Source organism: Symsagittifera roscoffensis, chromosome 9 (assembly GCF_963678635.1).
Source record: "Symsagittifera roscoffensis chromosome 9, txSymRosc1.1, whole genome shotgun sequence".
Lineage (NCBI taxonomy): Eukaryota > Metazoa > Xenacoelomorpha > Acoela > Convolutidae > Symsagittifera > Symsagittifera roscoffensis.
Genome location: NC_087070.1, coordinates 43502496 through 43525601, shown reverse-complemented (window position 1 = coordinate 43525601; position 23106 = coordinate 43502496). Strand labels below are relative to the sequence as shown.

The window sequence follows — 23106 nt, the reverse complement described above, 5'->3', positions numbered from 1 at the left end:
TCGTCTTAGTTTCGGCTTTGTTTTTAGCATCCAACTAAATGGCTTATTTGGAATTTAGTTTTTTTAATAATATATAATTGCTTTTAGTGTTCTCATTGACCTCTGCTGTTTCTTTGTATTTTTTTTCACCTTGACATCGTATATATTTCTTTTTTGTTTTTTTTTAATCTAAAATTTTATTCTGTGCAAATGATTTCGGTCCATATTTTATCGGCTTAGTGGCCTAATTTCGAGTTGTTCTAATGGAAACATTTTTTTGCTCATTTGTGGATTGAACAAAATGCTAAACAGCTTAATAGAAATTGTCTATAATATTTGCAAATGCGGTCTTCACTATCTCAACGTGTAAGTTTTTTCAGCGTATTAGTTTTGCATGTTTAACGAAAGAATTTTTTCACGTTCAAGCTATATCGTATATGGCATTGGTTAAGATTTTTCCTCGGTTTTCCAGGTGATTTCAGTGTTTATTAAACCGAGTCTGAAAATTGCAGCCTTATAGTGGAATGTTGTGAGTGTTTACCCAGGATTTGCGAATTTAACCTCCAATTATGAATACCGGAATCCTTTTAGTATACAAGATAAGGCGATTTGTGGCTTTTTCCAGATAACCCAAGTTTCTAAGTAATGCACAAAATTTGAGATTCCCAACCCTGCAATTGGATGCTGTCAGAGTACTCTCAAGGGTTGCGGCAAATCTTGCCTCCAAATTTGACTGCTCAAAACGTTGTGGTTCTCGAGATGTGACGTGTTTTATGATTTTTTCAATTTTTTTGTTCAAAAAACTTAAAAACTTAAGATCATAAAAATTCAAAAGATTTGAAACTCCTAATTTTGTAGTTGGGCACTGTGAGGGTACTCTTAGGAGGTCCAAGTTCCAAATCTTGCGTCAAATTGCGACTTCTCACACGCTCTTAGTTTCCGAGATGTGACGTTTTTTATGTCCTTTCTTATAGTTGTTTAAAGAACTTAGATATAAAAAATTTACAAAATTTGAAGTTTCGATAGCTATAGTGAGGCTCTGTCAGTTTAGTCTCATGAGTTGTGATTTGGCCTTAAAATGTGACTGTTCAAGTCCTATTAGTTTTTGAGATTGACGTTTTTTGTGATTTTTCAAAACTTGAAATTTCCAACGCTGTAGTAGGTTACTGTAAGAGCACTCTCAGGAGTTGCAAATCTTGCGTCTAGATGCGCTTGCTCAATTTTTTTTAGTTCCCGAGAAGTGATGTTTTTTCAAGTCATTTTTAAAGTTTTTCAAAAGAACCAAAATGTGAAAAATTTATGGGTTTTTCAACAATTGAATATAAAACAAACTTAAATAGAAAAACGCTTCACAAAATTTGAAATTATCAACACTAAAATTGGGTGCTGTCAGAGTACGCTCTTTCCAATATATGCGGTTTTGTATAGTGTTCTTAAAAGTTCGCAGCACCGGAGGTGCGTTACACGCTAGTACTTCAGAACTTTCATGACAACTTTTTTTCCATCGCCTTGTTTTTTTTTGGGTTGATAGGTTTCAGCCTATTTTATATCGGCTTATCGGCCTCATATTGCGTCGTTCGACGAGCAAAAAAAGTGTGTGCGTGTCTGTGTTTTGAGGGCGAGGGGGCTTAATAACCTCTTATCTGTCTATACTATATTATTTTATACTATATCTATACTAATGCGTGCGACAACTATCTCCCCATGTTTCAGCGTACTAATTTTTCATATTCAACGTAAGAATTTTTTCACGTTTAAACTATATCGTGTTTTGCAATTGTTAAGATTTTTTTTCGATTTTCCAGTTTGATTTCGTGTTTAATTCACCAAGTTTGAAATTAGCAACCCAATATTGGTATACTGTCGGCGTTTCCCCTGGTTTTGGGATTTTGGTTTCCATATATGAATAACCAAATTCTTTTAGTCAACGAGATATTTCTAGAAAACTTAAAATGAAAAATTTCACAAAAGATTTTTCCAAAGTTTTTCAAAGAACTTAGATATAAAAATTTCATAAAATTTGAAGTTCCCATCGTGTTATGGATTTTCTTTTTGTTCTGTAAGTTTAATTTTGATTGCTAGTTCTTAGTTTCCAGAAATCTATTGGTTCCGGCCACTGAAAAAGATGGGAAGGAACTTTGTATTCTGGTGTTTTTTGTTTTCCTCGCAAAATCAGCTAACACAAATTATCATCGGACTGGGTCGAGTGATATATCATACAAAAATTCTTTCAGTCGTGATTCGAAATTTTTCAATAAGTTGTCCTGTTTCGAGAAAAACCGGCATGAAATATTTAATTTTTAGTCTAATTTCGAGCGAATAATCCGCGAAACTTTTATTCAAGCCTTGAAAGTTAAGTTTTACTTAATTAATTTTAGTTTGAAGTTTTCTTGTGCCACAGCAAATTCTGCAAAAAATTGGAAAACATGGCTTAGTTTTTTCTAGAACTTTTTGAAAAACTCATGCCTATTTACTAAAAGTGTTGAATGTGCTAAAATTTTAGGCTTTCTTTCAGATTTTTTGTGACAACACGCTCAAAAGAATTTTAAAAAAAAGAGTTTTGTTGTTAGAGTTGCGAATTTTTTGTGTTTTTTTTGAAGGCTTCTGAAAATCTTCTAAATTTGGTATAAATAAATTTATTTGCGTTTGGTAGCTAAAAAATGTCATTTTAGTTTTATAATATATCAATTTTTCTTTAACATTTTTTTTTGAATGTTTTGCTCTAGTTTTTGGAGGTTATACTCGTCCTAAATTTTGTTGGGCTACATAAGAGTATCACATTTCTATTATTTTTTTTTGCAATTGAACCAGTAGTTATAGCGTTATTATTGATGGAATAAAGAAAAGTCAAAAATGATCGTTTTTAGGGTTAAATTTTGGGACCGAATTTTGCAAATGAAGTTGCACCAAAATAATTCGTGAAAATTCTAAACAAGATTTCTATTCATCATTTTATTTTGACATCATAATCAACCCAATTTGACTCACACGTATTTGAATTTTAAAGCTTTGTATTGTTCGTTTTTCCCGATAATTTAAATCAGCTCTGTATAATCTATCGAAAAGTTTTAAGTGGATGTGTCTACTAGAAAACATAGCTCGCGCTTACACGCTCGGAGCTATGCACTAGTAACTTGATGCAACTTTAAACTTAACATAAATGACTTCTGGAAAATCAATTTGTTCAAAATGATAAAAACGACATATCGGAGTTTTATTTGTATCACTCCAAGTGTTCTTCTGTTGGCATGTGTTGCAGCTGTAAACTGCAAATGGGTCCCGGGGGTTGGCTGTCGCCCGAATAATGCAGAGTAAGTTTGGGTCTTTTCAATTATACAAGCCTCTTCCAAATTCTAAATTTGAATTTCGAATTGAATGAACGTATTTTATGTGCAAAATAAATGCTCTGGAAAATAAATTCAGTAAAATTAATACGGTAACTGTTTAGTTACCGTAAAATTTAGAAATAAGAGGGGAGTTTCAGTAATTTGATTATATTTTATAACCATTCGTTCTTTCTTTACATAATCGTTCGAATGTGGTGCTCCTCTAGTTTCAAACCAATTTTGCATATTTTCAAATGAAAACCGTTTCATTTAAATGAAAACATTTTTGTTTTGAGGTTGTCTGATATTTATAGCTCGGGTAAAAATCTCGGCCGTCTTTTATTGATAGGCGGCTTGGCTTTCCTTCGAGAAGATAGTTGGTGACTTAATTGACGTTTTCAAAACGGAGCAAATTTTACCTTGTTTTAAATCGACCATATCAGCGAAAATTACAAATCCTCAATCTCCTATTACCAACTTGCATAAATTTGAATAATTTTGTTACATTTTGCTATTTGTGTTAAGTTCGAAACGGCCAGAGTTTTTTTTCAACTTGAAAGGGTACATGCTCAAGCTACTAATGTAGTTAATGCTATATGAAAGAAAAGTCAGGCAAATATAGAGCTTTGTGTGAGGCCAGCAAAAAGATAAAGTTCATTTCATACTGCCAGAATGCTGAATCTCCAATTGGATTGGCTGAAAAAGATTCTGATAATTTGTAAATATTCATGTAAATATTTGATAAACTTCAAATAATTCAAACTGAAATTATTCAAATTGAAATTATTGTTGAGATATTTAATCAAAACTAAGCTGTTTTATTGCTTAATAGTACAGAAGTGTGTTTATAACAAAAGTCGCTAGCTGGTTAGTAGTTTGGAAATCTGTCTGCTTGCTGGCCTGTCTGCTAACTATTTTGTCTGCTTGGGACAAGTGAACTACATGCTCATAAAACATGAACAATGTTACAGGTCTCTGTTCCCTGGAGGGTTGTTCACCCAACACCTAGTTCTTATCGCGCTGTTGGTTATAATGGGGTTACAATGCAGACGACCTGACGACAGTTTTTGAACAATTTAAGCGCCACCTCAAAGCGGATATTCAATCGTTTCCTCGCGATGCAATTACGTAGACTTCATTTCCTTGCCAAGAAATATAATTATCCGTGATGACAACACAAGTTTGCCGAAAACCTTTGAAATAGTAAAAAAAACATATATTAAAATCAAAAAGAATAGAAATCAAGTTTATTTTGCAGATTTTCGTTCTTTTTTCCCTGACGAGATCAGAAATGTGAATTGTTTTCAATTACAAATTGGTTTACTGATTTTCATTACACGTCAATTCAAATTAATATCTATTCCATTAATTTTTTTCTTTCAATATCAAAATTTCACATTCGTTCATTTACATTTTCGACAAACAAGCTTTTGAGTCTACGTGAGCTATGAATTAATCAAAGAAACCAAGTTAACAACCAATTTTTGCGGAAAATTATGTTTTGAAACTTAGTTTGCAGTAATTATAGGGATGTGGTATGGAATATTTGGTATTCTGTAACCTTGTGTTAAAGTGCAAAAATTCTGTGATATGCGCGCAATTTACCACGAATTAACTTGACGAAATTATTACACTTGAGTCGATGAACGTTGTGAATACTCTTACTTGGGTATTGGTAATTTTTTTGTCTGTTTTTGTTTCGGAAAAAGTTTTAAAGTTCTTTTTATAGCTACAGAAGTGCATTATACATCTTAATGCATTTATGAATGAACTTAAGCATAAATCCAGTGTTGAGTTCATTTGCCTAAAGATAGGCAAAATTTGTCAAAGAGAATTTGACATTAAAGTTTTTTGGCGCTAATATAAAAATCTTACGTTTGCTATTAGGAAGCGTTCTTAATCTGGAACATTGAATTTTTCCAGGTAAGCAACCTGCTTAACCGAATCATAATCAATTTAATTTCCTAATGTGATGCCGCACGTTTTGCTTGGAGGTAACCTTTGGCATGTAGGCATGGTCTTTGCTTATGATTTGAACAGTTTTCACCAAAATTGAAAAAAATTTTGAGGCTTTCATGTAATGGTGTAAGTAATCAAATTCCCTGATATTTTTTATAATAATTGAGTCCAATAATTTTCAAAAAAACTGAAAACTTTCAGTGGAGCCGTCTCTTAAGTTACTTCTTTAAAGAAATTATATTGATCTGTAAACGTAAATTCGAAAAAACAATCATTTTTGCTTACTTTCCACCAGTCATTGTTTTGCCTGGTTCGAGTTTGTCATATGAGTTTTTAACGAATCAAAAGGGCGCTACAGAATGGCACGACGTGCCTACTCTTTAAATACTTTGAAGTTTGCACAGTCATTTTTTTTATTTAAACCTGAAAATTCATATATTTTTGAATCGCTAGAATTTCTTTCTGGTTTTATTTAATTTAAGGGTGAACCAGTCTAAGTGGTAGTTGTGCAGATTGCATAGCTTGTTCCAACCGTATTAGCACTGCAAAATTTTCAAAAACAAACGAAAGAAGATTGAAATTTTAAGTATTTGCAAATTTTTCAGTCGTAGTGAGAGATTGGATGTTCAGCCGAAAATTCCTCTCAAATTACTTTAGTTTAGTCATTGACTTCGTTCTTCATTAGGTTCTCGAACTGTTCAGAACAATTTTTCTCGGACTGAGAACATTTTTTGAAATAAATTTTTAGTCTGAGTCACCAATGGTTTTAATATGAATATCAGTCAACCTTATTCTAGCTGTTTTTGTGATACCCGTTTTTGAATGGAAAAACACCCTTTAACCGTAGTTCCCTTTCCTTAGGGGTGATCAGAGCAAAAATTGAATGATCAAAAAAATAAACAAAAACAAAACTTCAATGATGATTTGTTTAGATCACAAATGCTTGACAATATTTCCTTATTGATAATTACTGCCAATATTTTGTCTTCGACTAGTGGTTTCCAATTATTTAGTTTTTTTTTCATGTTTTAATCTTCTCAGCATCTTATAAAGAAGCTAGATAAGATAAAAGAATTTTTCCACGGTAAAAGAGATAAGCGTTTTTTTTTGGTGGAAAAGACCAACATACGAGCTATTTGATCATCAGAACTGCTTTTATGCATCTAATTGATGTTTATCTCCTTCTTTAAGCTGACTGGTGTTACCTCGGTCTGCAGCAACGAGTTAGCATCTTGGTTGGCCTCAATCAGTCATTTTTATTCTGAGAAGGAATGCTGAATTCCTACTCAGCCACTGTTCCTTGGAAAAAGAACAATTTATTTCTCCGTTTTTTTTTCAAAACAAATTCAAGAAGAAAAATAAGCAATGGAAACAAATGACAGATATTGCAAAGTAGTGAAAGATGACAGCATTCTTCGAATGGGCATACTTCAGGCAAATTAATTGGCAACTATAGGTCTACCCGTCTTCTTCTTCGTCTTCTTTTTCGTCTACTCTTCTTTTTTTATTCCTCTTCTTCCTTTTTTTTTCTTCTCATTATTCATACTATTTTCTCATTATTCCTACTATTTTCTCATTATTCTTTGCTATTTTACCTTAAGCCATTGAGCGTTTGTTTAGGTGATTAGGAGTGATAATTAGCAAAATATATTTAGTTTTCTTAATGGCGCTGAAATGTGCTGTTTAGCGAAGTGTAATTAGCGGACGTTACTCTGAAAGTTTATCTTATGAAGATCAGTAACATGCTTTCTTGTATCTTAGGTTTTCCTATTGTGAGAAATTCAATTTGTAATAGCCGTGAGCTTGTGTTTCAGCTTGAGAGTGTAAATTCATCTTCTATTTAAAAGGTTTTTAATCAAGTTTTTGTATATCATGAGTCATCAAATATCTGTCAAAAGGTATTCAAAAAACTTTACTTTTTAACCATTTGTGGGACCCGTGTAGGGGTAGTAATAAGGTTCAAAGCCTCAAGCGTGTTGTAGCTGCAATTGCGTATTGGTAATGCTTGGCTGGCGGAGCGTCAGTTCATAAAATGGTTGAATGAAAACCAGGAATCCGGATCATTGAGGAAATTGAGGCGACAGGCAAGTTAGTTCATGGGAAATGGAGACGACATCAACAAAAATTTGAAAACTGGAAACAAGGCAAAAAAAATGCAGTGGAAAACAACGAGCGAATAGTTCTCCATGCTTGCATTCCGCGCAAAAGTGTAATAGTCGTGAATCGTTGTTTGCAGAGTTTTTGTTCAGAAGTTAAGCTGAAAATAGACATATTTCAATTAATATAAGCTTCAATTTTACCATCTTTGTTTTTTTTTCAGGTAAACGTTATCTTTTCTGACGTTTGAACTTTCAGACTCAATCACCTAACGTCCTAGTTTCCGGTCACCTGATTTCTGGGTGACCAGAAATTGAGACGGCAGATAATTGAGTTTAAAAGTTCAAAAGCGAGAAGTTGAAACATTTATTTGAAGAAATAGAAATGCGAAATATGTATAGGTTTTTTACAGCTCAATTTTATGGAAAATCTATAATAGCGACAATAATGTCTTCATGTGAAAGTTATACTACGTATACAGAATGTAAGGTAGTTAAACAAGCGTTCGTTACTTGTGACTGCATTTTTTGTATTATATTCCGGATCTACTGAACAATCCCTTCATGGTATCTACTGAAAAATTTCACCCCCCTTTTTTGATAAATACAGTAAAACAGCACTTAAGTTTTCTATTGAGAATTATAATTTTGCTGCACTCTGATTGGTCGAAATTTCGACTTGCTTGATCTACTTAACAACTACTGGAAAGTAGATTGTTAAGTAGATCCATATTCCCAACTGTTTCATATTTCTATTTTTGTCGTCTCCCTTTCCCGTCTACTGATTTACCTGTCGCCGCAGTTTCCTAGCCCAGAGGGACTCATTGGTACATAAGCATATTAAAAGCTGTGTGCGGCTGTTTTTTAATATAAGCCGAAAAAGGGATAGAATATATATGCATCTTCTCATATTAGAATTCATTCCTGGCTAAAGCAAAAACCGGCTTATTTCATCGTTTATTAAAAGGTATTATTTCATTTTTTGCTTTTATATTTAATTCTTACTTCGCTCCTGACTCTATGTTCGTCGAATCAATATAATAATTGCACGTGAACTTATGACTGTTGTGAACATTATTTTTTACTGCTACCCTTTAGTTTATCTTTAAAAGTAGGATTTTCACACCATGTATCTGATTCAGTTATTGTGTTTCAGAAGTATGAAAGCTTGTTAAGATATTTGTCATCCTGATAATGCTATATTCCTGCTATAGTGCTCGCTTGATGCTGCGCGAATTTCTCTTTAATGCAAGCTAAGTTTATTGAGCATCATCATAATTCCTTTCAGCATATTTTTACTACCTAACTTTGCAGCTATATAAATTCCTGGAAGTTATGTCAACGCTATCGCATCATTGTACCAACGACAGCCAACATTCGGGTTATTCGCATGTAAATGGAACTAAAGCATCACAGAGGTCGTGTGATTCGAATGGTGGCGTAGATCTCTTGCCCTCAGTCACTTTCCGAGAGTCGAGTGCTGACGAACAGAGTAGAGACGAAGAAGAAAAAACACCTTCAGACGAAGCAGGAATTAATTCTACCCCTTCGCCTAAATTCAATGAAAGTCAAAAACATTTCCCGCCCCTCATAAGGGTGAGTTATGCACAATATTTAGTTATTAGCTTATTCGTTTAGAAAATAGACAACGAACGATGTGACTTTTAGGTCGTGTGGGTTTTGCATTTACACTAGCGTCAGCTTAGTGTATTGTTAAGAACGTTCTTTTTTTTCTAATCTAACTCGCAAATAAATGTGTTCATCAAAAGTGTTCACTTATTTGGAAATTTCACTGTAGAATTGGAATTTGCATAGCATCTGTTCTCTGTTTTATTTGTGACTAGTGTTTGGCTATGTCGTATTAAGCTTCCGTGGCTGAGTACTGAGGATGTGAGACTCAATATCTAGGTCGCAGGTTTGAATCTCAGACGTAGCCAGATTTGTTGCTAATTCGAGGCTTATTTCTACTTTTTCTTATTGCATTTTATAGAGTTGCTTTTTGTCATCTTCTGGCTAGTGTTCTCGCTGCATTGCTTTGCATGGTAAGTGGTGATTCGCTTCTATGTTACACTTGCAGGGCCATGTATTCGTTTTTAACCTCTTTTTTGTGCAATTTATTGAATTTTTCCCAATGAATTATTATAGCTGATAAAAATCTTATGGCTGACATAGTTTTTCTTTCTATTTTTTCATCAATAATAATTTTTTGCATTTTTTTTCTGTTTCGACTTTTCTGGGAGCTGTGTTTGGACTGAAGTTGTGAAGTATTGGTTGAACTTTTTTAATTACAGAATTTGGATTTCAAATGCCCTACCCCTCAGACTCACCACGTTTGCGGTTATTATATTGTAAAATACGGCATGTTTAATGCACATGCGGAGGATGTCAGAAAAAGCTAGACAGCTTGTCTAAGTACCACCCTGAAATCTTGAAAGCGCGCAATTTGAAAAAAAGTGTGGTGTAGTAGTAATGAAAAATCAAGCGTAAGCCTTAGAATGCATGGAATAATCACCTAACTCATTTTTTGTCTGTCAGGAACAATTTCCTTTGAAGCAAGAAAAATGTCACTTTTTATGTGGCTTGTGGAAAAGTACCACGAAATTTAATATAAAAAACGTGAATTTGGAATTACTGAAAGACTGAATTACTGAACTGTTAAATAAGCCGAAAAATTTGAGTTAACCTAACACTCGTTTCGGCAACAAGCACTTTTTTTACAAGCACATGTAAACGTTAAACAATATCAAAAGTAGTTGAACTAACTTTAGGATCTCGCATTTTGACGATCTGAAAAAAATTTAGTAGGTGGTGAAGTGTGGTCTTATCTAGCTTACGATTCCTATCTCTCCTAGCAGTTTTCAACTTGTTCGGTTTCTTCAAAAATCCAACAGGAAATTTAGAAAAAAAGAAGTTATCAAATTGGAAGGTAGACTTTTACTTCGTTCAACAAAATCAATCGAATCATTTGATCTATTCTGATTTTGTCAACAAAATATATATTTGAGCATTTCTGCATCTTAAACTACCTTCTAATCATTTTTAAAAGTCGACGAGCGTAGTTCAGACTCTTTTATAGGTCGTGATGGTTTTTGTTTTTTTTATCATGAAAACTTCAAGTTTTTTCGGCTCAGATTTGAGTTGTCGCGATTTGACTTTCGATTTTTTTAAGTGCAGTTCATTTCCCTTTTTTGAAAGTAAGGCAAACTCAACTATTGAACAGCAAATGTGTAAAATCACGAAAAGCCTTACCGACTTCAAATTTCGAAAGTTGATTATAATTATCAGATTCCCAGCGAAATAAATATTTTGCCGAATGAACCAGTTTTCTCCAATTTGGTTAATTTTATCAAAAAAGTGTCAATCAGAAATTGTTCTTGATATTCAAAGAGCTTTAAGGCCATCTTTTTCAACAAAAATTGAAAGTTGAGATTTTTAAAAAAACAAGTCAATTTTCGTTTCTCTTTCATTGTTTTAATTGAGTCTTTTCCAATTGCCTGTCTTTTTTCTGAAATCATATAATAAATTTCATTTTCGAAATTAGAAGTCGATCACGTTTTTGTGAAATTTACACTTATTCTGTTTGGTTGTGGAGTTTTCCTTCTTTGTAACTTTTTAACTAAGAAAATGAACTTTATTTTTAAGCTCAGTTCATTTCCTTAGTTAAAAAGTTACAAAGTCTTATGCGAAAAACAACTTGGAGCCCAAACAGATTTTATAAAATGTTCCTGAAAAAATTGAAAAAATCAACTCGGTCCATTTAAGTGTCTTCACTACGTTCCTTGACTCTGAGACAGATTTCTTCGTCTAACTTCACTTTGCAGCATCGCGCCTTAAGCCATGATATCACATTTCTATAAAATAGAATATATATTTAATTCCGTATAAAACTTCCCAGATGATGTCTAATTATTGTTTGCTTACTTACCGCTGCGTAAGTTTTGTTTAAATTGTACTTAAACAGTGGCAGTTGTCTTAATTGGAATGCTATCCTCAAATCGAACTACTACAAATCGAGTTATGACAAATCGTAAAAAATTATGGTTGTCTTTGTTGATGGCGTTGTGTTGTATTTTTCTTCTTAAATCTTTCGGTTTGGAATAATTCAAATGTGCACTGTTCAATATTTCTCATTCAATATTTTCCTAGTTGTTCTATAGTGGTTTAAGTATATTGTTAGTGATTTAACGTGTTATCATAGCTTGATACTGCAATATAAAATTTCAAGAAGAAATCTGTTTACGTGGCAATTAATTTAGTGAAGACACTTATATAGGTCATGTTGGTTTTTCGTTGTCTTGAAAAGTTTGTTTACACCCTAAAGTGATTTTTCACGGTTGGATTTTTTCAGTTTTTAAGCTCAGTTGATTTCCCGTGGAAGGCAAACATCTTTATCGAACAGAAAAAGTGAAAATTTTCACGAAAATCATTATCGATTTCTAGTTTCAAAAAAGGATTTTGTTTCATGATTTCCCAGCGGAAAAAAATTACTGAATGATCCAATTTGGTTAATTTTTTATCAAAAACGTGTCAATCCTAAATTGTGATGGAATTTCGAGGAGCTCTAAGGACGTGATTTTTTTTGAGTTCGAATGTTGTCGTTTTTTTTCAAAACAAGTCGATTTTTTTTCCTTGCGTTTATTGACACTTTTTTAGCTGTCAGTTGTGTGCTAGTTTTTTAAAAAAAACAATAGCTTGTTTGTTCACCAGGCAAAGTTTGTTTGCATAATGACAGCGCTAAAATGGTTCATTTTATTCGAAGCTTAAATGTCGGGAATGTAATGAAGAGCCCAAAAACTTGTGTTGTAGCAATACACGTGTTCTCTGAAACAACCGGAGTGGGTGATGCCTCCTCCCGGATCAGTGCCCAACTGTCCCCCGGGACTGGAATATTTGACCCAAGTGGACCAGATACTTGTACACCAGGTGGTCGAACTGCTTGAGGGTTAGTAGTCAGTGTTTGAGTGGGTTCTTTCATTATAGCTCTATCCAGTCTAGAAATGAAACAACTGTAGCATTCATTAGTTTTTGTATCTTTGGATCAACAGAGTTTATTGTGTTGTGTGGGGCTGTATTGATGATGAGCTAGAGCCGTTAGCGTTTTTTTTTCCAGGTGAATTCAATTAAAATGTGAAAGTCAACGTGCAATTCCAATGAACACGCTTATCGAGTGCTTGAAAATTGTAAAAATGGGAAATTTGAAATTCGTTAGAGTTGGAGATTCGTTACAAGGACAAAAATTAGCATTGATTATGGTGGTGATTAATGGTTATCATAGGGGGTGTGGATTTGTTAACGAGATCTGAAAAATTGTGCTGTTGGTTTCTTCTCTACTATACTGCCCAAAATTATCAAACTGTTAATTGAGTTTCAGTTTTAATTGAAAACACAGATTTTTTTGATGATACTAATTTCAACCAATCAGATTCGAGCATCATGATCAAACTTTTAAAACAGCTAAAACGTCCATTTTTGGGCCGTTTATTATAATATACCCCGCTGCTGTTTTTTTAATTGATATTTAACTTACTTTTTGTGTTGTAGCATTCACGGGTTGGGAGACGAAGAATAGATATGTGTTGAAGAACACGCTGGGTCAGCAGGTGTACTACGCGATGGAGGAGAGTGACCTCTGCATGCGACAGTGCTGTGGGCCTGCCCGGGCATTCGTCATACACATCACAGACAACATGGAACAGGTACTCAGTAGATCATCTTTTTGTCTCTCTTGTTTCAAGTGTCAATTAACGAAGTGAACACACTTATTTAAGTCTAGTTTTTTTCGGTTTGAGTTTCAGGAAATTGTCTTGAAGATGTTCACGCTCTAATTTGTTTTTTTTTGGCGACTTGATTTTTTTTCCTCAAGGTCATTTCAAAAGGAAAAGCAAATTGCGTTTTCTAATCACGAAAGTGCAAATAGAGCGAGCAAACCTGGATGACTTCTACTTTCAAAAAGGGATTTTATATTTCAGAATTTCTTGTGGATGTGAATGTTTAAAGAACAGTTGTTAAAACAAGAATCAATTCTCCTTGTTTTATGTATAAATAATATTGTAAAGAATATAGATAGTTTCAGTTACGTAGATAATGTCATGACAAATCTTTTAAATACAACTTAAATCTTTCATAAGTTGAGACAGAATGAATGAGAGCACTTGATGATAAATCTAGAAAGGATTGGCAGGTCGGTCGCGACCTTGATAAACAAAAGGCGAGTTTAGCACGAATAACTAGCACACTAATGACGTCATAATAATCTAATAAACTACGCCACACCACATTTCCCCCTCTCGGGAAAAATTCAAACAACCTTTGAATTTCTTTACTGTGAGAAAAAATTACTAAATATGTGCCCTCACGGACGTTAAACAGTACTTCTTGTATCAGATAAAACACTAGGAGTTTTACAAATGAACTGATGTGACTTGAGGGAGAAAACGAAAGTTTTGTAAGTTTTAGCTAGTTCGAAGGTACGAAAAGTTTTATTTGTCTGAACGACGCAATGGATGGTCGGAAGAACTCTTTTTAGGGAAGCGCGTGAATTCTCTATATAAGCCTTCAGAATCATCGGGAAGAACAACCCGAGACTGTCCTGCTTGGTTTACTAGTTCTGGATTAGCCACGACAAAACGAACTTTCTTGTCCGGCGAAGCAGGAGTTGACGGAGGTGTAGACATCGACTGTGTTTGAATGATATTCACGGAATGTCTGATGGGACTGCCGTAAAATGTTGTCTGCTTTTTCCATCGTGAAGAGGCACGAGACGAATTCGAAGAAGATGATATATTTCCATCCGGTTCGGACATTATGCCGGGACCATCTTGGGTGGGAAGGCCCGATGCTGCCAAACTTGTCGAAGTTCTTTCTTGAGATTTCGGAATTAAAGACTCATCGTCTAAAGAAATGGGGATGAGGTCTGGACATACTGGATTTTTTACTGAAGCTGGTGAATTTGGTTTAATACTGATGGGAACCTCCGTTCCTTGATTTCCAGAAGTGGAAGAAGATGCCGTTAAGTCTACTACTGGAGTAGAGTGTTGTGGAAAAGGAATAATCTGTACGCCTGGAGCCTTCGAGATTGAAGTGTGCTTTGACTTAGTTGATACAATTTGGCCACGAGATGGAGTATATGAAGTTGGCAGAGATAGGAATTTCGGGTGAGCAGGTACCTTTACAGTTTTGGCTGTGATTCGTTGGCGTGAACTCGATTGTTTGAGAGGCCGATTGTCTTCTGATGATGACGGTGAAGATGACACAATGGGGCGTTTTTGCCCCTTCTTGACAGGCGTTAGTTGTTTGCCTGAAAAACTTAGATCGGTTGATTTAAGACGTACCGCCAAATGATTTCTTCTAATCACTTTTCCCTTATCAGAAATATATGTGGACCCAGTGATCCGCACAATTTTGCCCTTAAAAGGTTTGAAAAGTTCTCTGTAAGACTTCCTATTTAGAAATTTCCTAAATTTTTCGACTTTATTTGGTTCATTCAATACTAAGTAATCCAAATTACGTTTTGGTAACGACGGACGAATTTGATCCGTTTGCATCTGGTTCCTAAATCTAAGGGTACCAGCAGACAAATTGGAGCGAAGGGTGGCTGCGAGGACTTGATTTCTTTCCGTCAGCGTCTTCAACGCTTTGACTCCCTCCTGATGTGACAATGACTTTTTCAACGTCAGCCACTGATTGGCGGAATGTGCCAGACTCTCCAGTGCGCGATAGTGAGGTGTATCCGAAACTGAGTCCGTAGGTCCTCCAAAGTATGGAGACACCGTCGGGCTTGACTGCCCCTTCCTGACAACTTTTATCCTCGGTCGGCTATCGCACTGCTCCCGACGCTGTTCGGGTGTTAGTAGGTCCCGTTCCAATTGTTGGTTATCTAAATTAACGCCCGTAGATAAACGCTCAGCCGCAATAGATAGCTCCGTATTCGGAGGACGGCCAAAGTGAAGCTCAAAAGGTGAAACCCCAGTAACAGAGTTTTTTGTAATCCGAATATCTTCAATAGTATTTCTAAGAGTATCTTGAACATTTGAGAAATCCGAACTCAACCGCGAGGCGCCCAAACGACGTTTAATCGTTTGGATCGAACTTTCTACTAGACCGCAACCACAATGGTCCCCCACCGGGCAGAAATATTGGGCAATATTTTTATCTTTACAAAAATTTTGCACTAATTTGTTCTTAAAACCAGAATATTGGTCAGTTTTGATAGATTTGGGGATACTATGCTGTTGAATATACGATTTAAGAAATTTAATAATCTTTCGTCCTCCCGTAGAACGTGTAATCATAGCTGACGGATATTTTGAGTAACGGTCGATCGCGACCAAGATATAAATACTGTTACCAAACGAATCGAGTAGAGGGCTTGCGTAATCGAGCTGCAGCTCTTCATTAGGACCAGACAAGAGGGGTAAAGGCTTGGAAGAGTTAAATGAAGCGTTCGCTTTCGAATTCTTACCAAACTTTGTGCACTGGTGACAATCTTTGCATAGCTGGACGATATCTCGGTGCATTCGGGGCCACCAGATGTATTGCGCAGCATCAACCATGGCTAACTGACCCGCATGCGACCTATGTAGTCGAGACAATAATGGTTTTCTTAGGCACATGGGAATAGCGATCCTATTGTCCACGACAATACAGCCATCAACCACCGCTGCACAATGCCAAAAGGATTTTATATAGGGGCCGATACGGTAAAATCCTTTGTAGTCCCGGTTAATAAGTGCTCGTTTCATTAGGCATAGACTGGTATCTTCGTCGGAATCCAAAATGCCCACCAACCCGGTTAACGATTTCTGGTCCTTAGCGACCACTGGTGACTTCAAAATCTCTAGACTTTGAACTGACTGAGGTTGACGATTTGTTAATGTAGTTTTCCTGGCCCTTTTTGTTCTGAAATTGGCTAATATACGGGCATATTGACTCCTCAACTCCACTCCGCGTTGTAAAGTTGACGACCTTCTGGGACGTACTACCCCCGCGCGAAACCGCGGCCGAGCCCTATCTGAGGAAAACCAATGTTGGTTGATTGGAAGGTACTGATTAAGAAGTTGCTCAAAACTGTCATTTGTGTTGTTGGTGTTAGAGTCCATTGCAGTCTGGAAATAAAAAGCACCCAATAATACGATTACACTCCAGCAAATCCGATACGATGAAACAAAGACGAAAAAATCTACGAACGACAACAACAAATCACAATCACTAACGGCCAAAGTAATAATCCACACTGAAATCAAAACTGGCAGATAATATGTAATCCATGCTGAGAAAGTGACAAAAACTTGCATGATTTCTCTCAACGCTGATTGGCTAGATTTTAAACCAGCAATTTTGACGCCCTCTAGCGGAGAAGTGACAAACGTATTGAATTGTTGGATATATTTACTGTCTAAATTTTTGTCGCCCTCTATCGATTTTATGCCTTGCGATGTAGCTGGAATGTTTTGAATTATGGCGCCCTCTACCGATAGGCTTCCAAATTTGTTAGATGCAACTATTGAATTGTCCATAACGGGACGACTGGCCCGAGGCTGACCGAAATCCAATGACTCAATTAGGTTTATTGTATTAGATACGGCAGAATTCTGGCTGTTTTTCGTGATAGTAGGTGATTCTTCTAATAAAGAACAACACCTGGCCCATTCGTCCAGGAAATTGCACGCATCAAAGAATCGACTAATCATTTGACCACATATTGTTTGTCAAAACTGCTTGGTCGCGGTGCTTCAAACGTTGGGAAACGGGATAAATAATCCACTAAACCCAATTTTTATCCGGAGATATGGAAAATATCGAAATCGAAAGGCAATAACCTATCAGCCCATCTGGTTAATCGTGATTGATTAGTTTTGTTACCTCGATTGGTCTTTAACGCGCAGATAATCGCTTTTTGTTCAGTTTAAACCACAAAATGATTCCCCAACAAATAATTTCGAAAATGCTCACACGACCATACAATTGCTAGAAGTTCTAACTCATTAGTACTATATTTCTTTTCCTGATCATTGAGAAAGCTTGACGCAAAAGCAATAGGGACCCAAACATCCTTTTCTATCTCCTGTTCTAACGCAGCACCCAAACCACTATGACTGGCGTCACATTTCACACGCGATTTCCGGCTTTGGTCATAATGATACATTTTTGTGATGTTCGCTATCAATTCGCTATCAATTCGCTATTTTGAGTAACGGTCGATCGCGACCAAGATATAAATACTGTTACCAAACGAATCGAGTAGAGGGCTTGCGTAATCGAGCTGCAGCTCTTCATTAGGACCAGACAAGAGGGGTAAAGGCTTGGAAGAGTTAAATGAAGCGTTCGCTTTCGAATTCTTACCAAACTTTGTGCACTGGTGACAATCTTTGCATAGCTGGACGATATCTCGGTGCATTCGGGGCCACCAGATGTATTGCGCAGCATCAACCATGGCTAACTGACCCGCATGCGACCTATGTAGTCGAGACAATAATGGTTTTCTTAGGCACATGGGAATAGCGATCCTATTGTCCACGACAATACAGCCATCAACCACCGCTGCACAATGCCAAAAGGATTTTATATAGGGGCCGATACGGTAAATCCTTTGTAGTCCCGGTTAATAAGTGCTCGTTTCATTAGGCATAGACTGGTATCTTCGTCGGAATCCAAAATGCCCACCAACCCGGTTAACGATTTCTGGTCCTTAGCGACCACTGGTGACTTCAAAATCTCTAGACTTTGAACTGACTGAGGTTGACGATTTGTTAATGTAGTTTTCCTGGCCCTTTTTGTTCTGAAATTGGCTAATATACGGGCATATTGACTCCTCAACTCCACTCCGCGTTGTAAAGTTGACGACCTTCTGGGACGTACTACCCCCGCGCGAAACCGCGGCCGAGCCCTATCTGAGGAAAACCAATGTTGGTTGATTGGAAGGTACTGATTAAGAAGTTGCTCAAAACTGTCATTTGTGTTGTTGGTGTTAGAGTCCATTGCAGTCTGGAAATAAAAAGCACCCAATAATACGATTACACTCCAGCAAATCCGATACGATGAAACAAAGACGAAAAAATCTACGAACGACAAGAACAAATCACAATCACTAACGGCCAAAGTAATAATCCACACTGAAATCAAAACTGGCAGATAATATGTAATCCATGCTGAGAAAGTGACAAAAACTTGCATGATTTCTCTCAACGCTGATTGGCTAGATTTTAAACCAGCAATTTTGACGCCCTCTAGCGGAGAAGTGACAAACGTATTGAATTGTTGGATATATTTACTGTCTAAATTTTTGTCGCCCTCTATCGATTTTATGCCTTGCGATGTAGCTGGAATGTTTTGAATTATGGCGCCCTCTACCGATAGGCTTCCAAATTTGTTAGATGCAACTATTGAATTGTCCATAACGGGACGACTGGCCCGAGGCTGACCGAAATCCAATGACTCAATTAGGTTTATTGTATTAGATACGGCAGAATTCTGGCTGTTTTTCGTGATAGTAGGTGATTCTTCTAATAAAGAACAACACCTGGCCCATTCGTCCAGGAAATTGCACGCATCAAAGAATCGACTAATCATTTGACCACATATTGTTTGTCAAAACTGCTTGGTCGCGGTGCTTCAAACGTTGGGAAACGGGATAAATAATCCACTAAACCCAATTTTTATCCGGAGATATGGAAAATATCGAAATCGAAAGGCAATAACCTATCAGCCCATCTGGTTAATCGTGATTGATTAGTTTTGTTAACTCGATTGGTCTTTAACGCGCAGATAATCGCTTTATGTTCAGTTAAAACCACAAAATGATTCCCCAACAAATAATTTCGAAAATGCTCACACGACCATACAATTGCTAGAAGTTCTAACTCATTAGTACTATATTTCTTTTCCTGATCATTGAGAAAGCTTGACGCAAAAGCAATAGGGACCCAAACATCCTTTTCTATCTCCTGTTCTAACGCAGCACCCAAACCACTATGACTGGCGTCACATTTCACACGCGATTTCCGGCTTTGGTCATAATGATACATTTTTGTGATGTTCGCTATCAATTGCAAGATGTTACTAAACGCAGTTTGTTGGCATTCCCCCCACACCAACTTACTTTTATTACTTGCTTTCAAGGACGGGCGTAATTGGTCCGAATGGACCTGAAGGTTCGGCAAAAATCGTTGTAGATGGTTGAGTATGCCCATGAACGAACGGAGTTGCTTGAGCGTCCTTGGTGGTTCCAGAGCTAGTACTGCCTCTATTTTAGAACGTCTCGGCCTATAGCCTTCTGAATCGATGTCGTAGCCTAGCCAAGATAATTGATCCAAAGAGAAGTCACATTTCGACAGTTTCAGAGCGAAACCTTCTTCATCCAAACGAGTTATCACCTTATCTACAAGAATATTGTGATCCAAGATTGATCCCTTCGAGACTATCAAAATATCGTCCAGGAAACAGAATACTCCCGACAAACCCTGGAGGGTATTGTCCATCGCTTTTTGGAATTCTTTTGTCATGTCCGTTAACCCATAAAACCCAGTTTTGAACCGATACGTGCCAGTTTGTTCTCCGCAGACGATATTAAAGTTGCAATGACGACTAACTTCATCACTGAGCGGGATCTGACTGAATGCATATTTGAAGTCTAGGGACGTAAACCAGACATCACCTAAAGTATCCGATGTGATTATCTGGGCTGCCGAGTCCAACAGTTCCAACGAGTTCGGCATTTGATATTGGTTCTTATGAATTTGATCATTCATAGGTTTTGCATCCATAGCCAATTTCATGGAACCATCCTTCTTAGCCGTAATTACAATCGGAGAAATAAAATTCTCACTTGTACATTTATTAAGTTTGACCACGTGGCCTTCTTGAATTAGTTTTTGAATTTCCTGACCAACTTTGTCTTGAATATGCACCGGAACCCTCCTTCCTTTTTCCTGAATCGGTACGAGTGGGGACTTGAATGTAGAGAATGCTTTATGATTTTTTGCTCTACCTACTCTAGTAATTACACGATGAAATTTCTGATGGAAGTGAGTTTTCCAAGACTCAGACGTTATATTCAGGTTTGGTTGGGAGACTTCACCCACCAAAGGCCGATTTGGTCTAACTTGCGTTGTTCTCACCCCCAAATGGGGCTGCAAATCCAAACCTAGTAAACGTGTGCGGTTTTCCGAAATAAGGAATTTTGCAGACTTGACATGCCAGCCCAAAGATGACACATCCAGAATTAATGAACCCATCAGTTCAATTCTTTTCCTATTATAGTCAACGTATACTGTATCGATTGGACTTTCTTGAACAGTAAGAACCTTGGCTGATGGAACAGTTTTCAAGATATAATCTGCTGTCTTCTTATTCACGAAAGAAGCAGGGCTTCCCGTATCCACCGTTGCCTTGAAGAACGTCTTCCCACAACGCAGTGTTATCTGAATGGAACTAACTTGCCCGTAGCAGCATTGACCACCTCCAACTTCCTCACTGACGCAATTGGACGATTCGGTTTTTCTGCTGCCACTGATAAAACAGCAAATACCGACTCACTATCGGACGTGACGAAATTACAATTTTCCTCCACTGTCTCATCTGACTCAGCTTCTACATTCGCTACGTTCTTAGAATTACAGCACTTGGCAAAGTGACGCTTCTTGCTACAGTTCTTACAAGTAACATTTCTGGCTGGACAACTCTGCTTGTGATTTGCTGAAAACCTATTACCACAGAAATAACACGATTTCGATTTCTCGTTGTTCCCCTTTGACTTACTGTTCTGTGCCCGACTAATCCTATCAGATAGTTTCTTTCCCTGGACAGAGAAAGTAGGTTCCTGTTTTATTCGGGTGTTATGGCCCGAAGTGGCGCCTGACTGGGAGAAATTGCCCATCGAAGCCGAACTCCTAAGTTGCCTTTGCAAATCGGTGGCCGTTTGTGCCCCTTTTTCTTGAAGTAACGCTGATTTCAGTGTGTCCTCTGGAGTAGCACCTGGACGAATACACAGTTCTCTCTAAATATCTTTATATCTCATCTTGGCAATGAAGATATCTCTTACAACTTCTTTTTCCTGATCGTAATAGTACACTCCTGGTGCAACTCTGGGACCTTTCGCCCGGCGCTCTTCGTTCATTTCCGCAACTCTTCGGACAGCCGCTTCGTTTCGTGCAATACGGTTTGCGATTGCTGCAGCATCTTCATCCACCCCCACAGCTTCTGGTTTTGGAACAGGATCGTCGTGTATTATACCCAGAAGTTTCAATAGTTCACGTGGATCACACCTTTCTCTCAGAGTGATTGCTAAATTGAATTGTCCTATCCAAGAATCCCAACTACAGGGTGGATCCGCTGTTGGTTTATGCCAGAATACGGGTACGCCTTACAGGTCAGTTCGATCCTCCGAGGTCGAAACTGCTGGCTTCGCCATGTGAATGCTTAAAGAACAGTTGTTAAAACAAGAATCAATTCTCCTTGTTTTATGTATAAATAATAATGTAAAGAATATAGATAGTTTCAGTTACGTAGATAATGTCATGACAAATCTTTTAAATACAACTTAAATCTTTCATAAGTTGAGACAGAATGAATGAGAGCACTTGATGATAAATCTAGAAAGGATTGGCAGGTCGGTCGCGACCTTGATAAACAAAAGGCGAGTTTAGCACGAATAACTAGCACACTAATGACGTCATAATAATCTAATAAACTACGCCACACCACAGTGGAACAAAAATTTTGTCAAGTGATCCAGGCTCCTCAAACTTTACCGTCCCACCATCATCATCTGTTTTATTGTATAAAACTTTACTTTATTGTCAGCTCTGGATCGTATGCAGTTCTTAACAAACGATTAAAAATAATTTAGCCGGTGGTATTTGAAATCTGTTTCAAACTTTTTTGTCAACCAATCCGGAGGTCTAACCCGAAGCTTAACTATTTAGGTTGACAAGAGCGCATATGTATTCAGCGCTTATTAAACTATGACTTTTTTGCAAGAGCTCACCTAGCAAATTGCAGCGCACGTGCCAGTTAAACCAGCAATTATATGATTGCTGGGGAGTGCAGCCTGTATTTAGACAACCGCGTATTCATACTCGTCAGTATTTAGACAAATACTGTATGAACCAATCAGAATCGAGAAAAGACATAAATAATCCAAAATAAATAATACTTATTTATTGATTTCTTCTTTGTATCGATTCTGATTGGTTCATACAGTATTTGTCTAAATACTGACGAGTCTGAATACGCGGTTGTCTAAATACTGCTATGTAACCGATTGCTGGGCACCATCACTACTGGAGTAATAATATGTGAGCTGTGATCGGCGCTTAGCTACTAAATGATTTCTTAGAATTACAGCACTTGGCAAAGTGACCCTTCTTGCTACAGTTCTTACAAGTAACATTTCTGGCTGGACAACTCTGCTTGTGATTTGCTGAAAACCTTTTACCACAGAAATAACACGATTTCGATTTCTCGTTGTTCCCCTTTGACTTACTGTTCTGTGCCCGACTAATCCTATCAGATAGTTTCTTTCCCTGGGCAGAGAAAGTAGGTTCCTGTTTTATTCGGGTGTTATGGCCCGAAGTGGCGCCTGACTGGGAGAAATTGCCCATCGAAGCCGAACTCCTAAGTTGCCTTTGCAAATCGGTGGCCGTTTGTGCCCCTTTTTCTTGAAGTAACGCTGATTTCAGTGTGTCCTCTGGAGTAGCACCTGGACGAATACACAGTTCTCTCTAAATATCTTTATATCTCATCTTGGC

The 23106-nt window shown here is 37.0% G+C and overlaps 2 protein-coding genes across 6 annotated transcripts in view; both read left to right on the top strand.

The window, feature by feature from the left end:
* The window catches only part of LOC134854905 (potassium voltage-gated channel subfamily C member 4-like), a 529156-nt gene that overhangs the window by 284558 nt on the left and 221492 nt on the right, over nucleotides 1–23106 (top strand). The gene's annotated exons all lie outside the window — the stretch shown is intronic.
* Nucleotides 4235–23106, top strand: part of LOC134854585 (phospholipid scramblase 2-like) — a 31707-nt gene continuing 12835 nt past the window's right edge. Inside the window, exons 1-5 of one of the 2 annotated variants that reach the window (XM_063870892.1) lie at nucleotides 4238–4485; nucleotides 4879–7348; nucleotides 8163–8956; nucleotides 12167–12302; nucleotides 12902–13056. In XM_063870892.1, coding sequence (XP_063726962.1) covers nucleotides 8696–8956; nucleotides 12167–12302; nucleotides 12902–13056 — 552 coding nt within the window. In that variant the 5' untranslated portion in view covers nucleotides 4238–4485; nucleotides 4879–7348; nucleotides 8163–8695. Of the gene's footprint in view, nucleotides 7349–8162; nucleotides 8957–12166; nucleotides 12303–12901; nucleotides 13057–23106 lie in introns of both variants that reach the window. The other variant, XM_063870893.1, reaches the window with a different exon arrangement.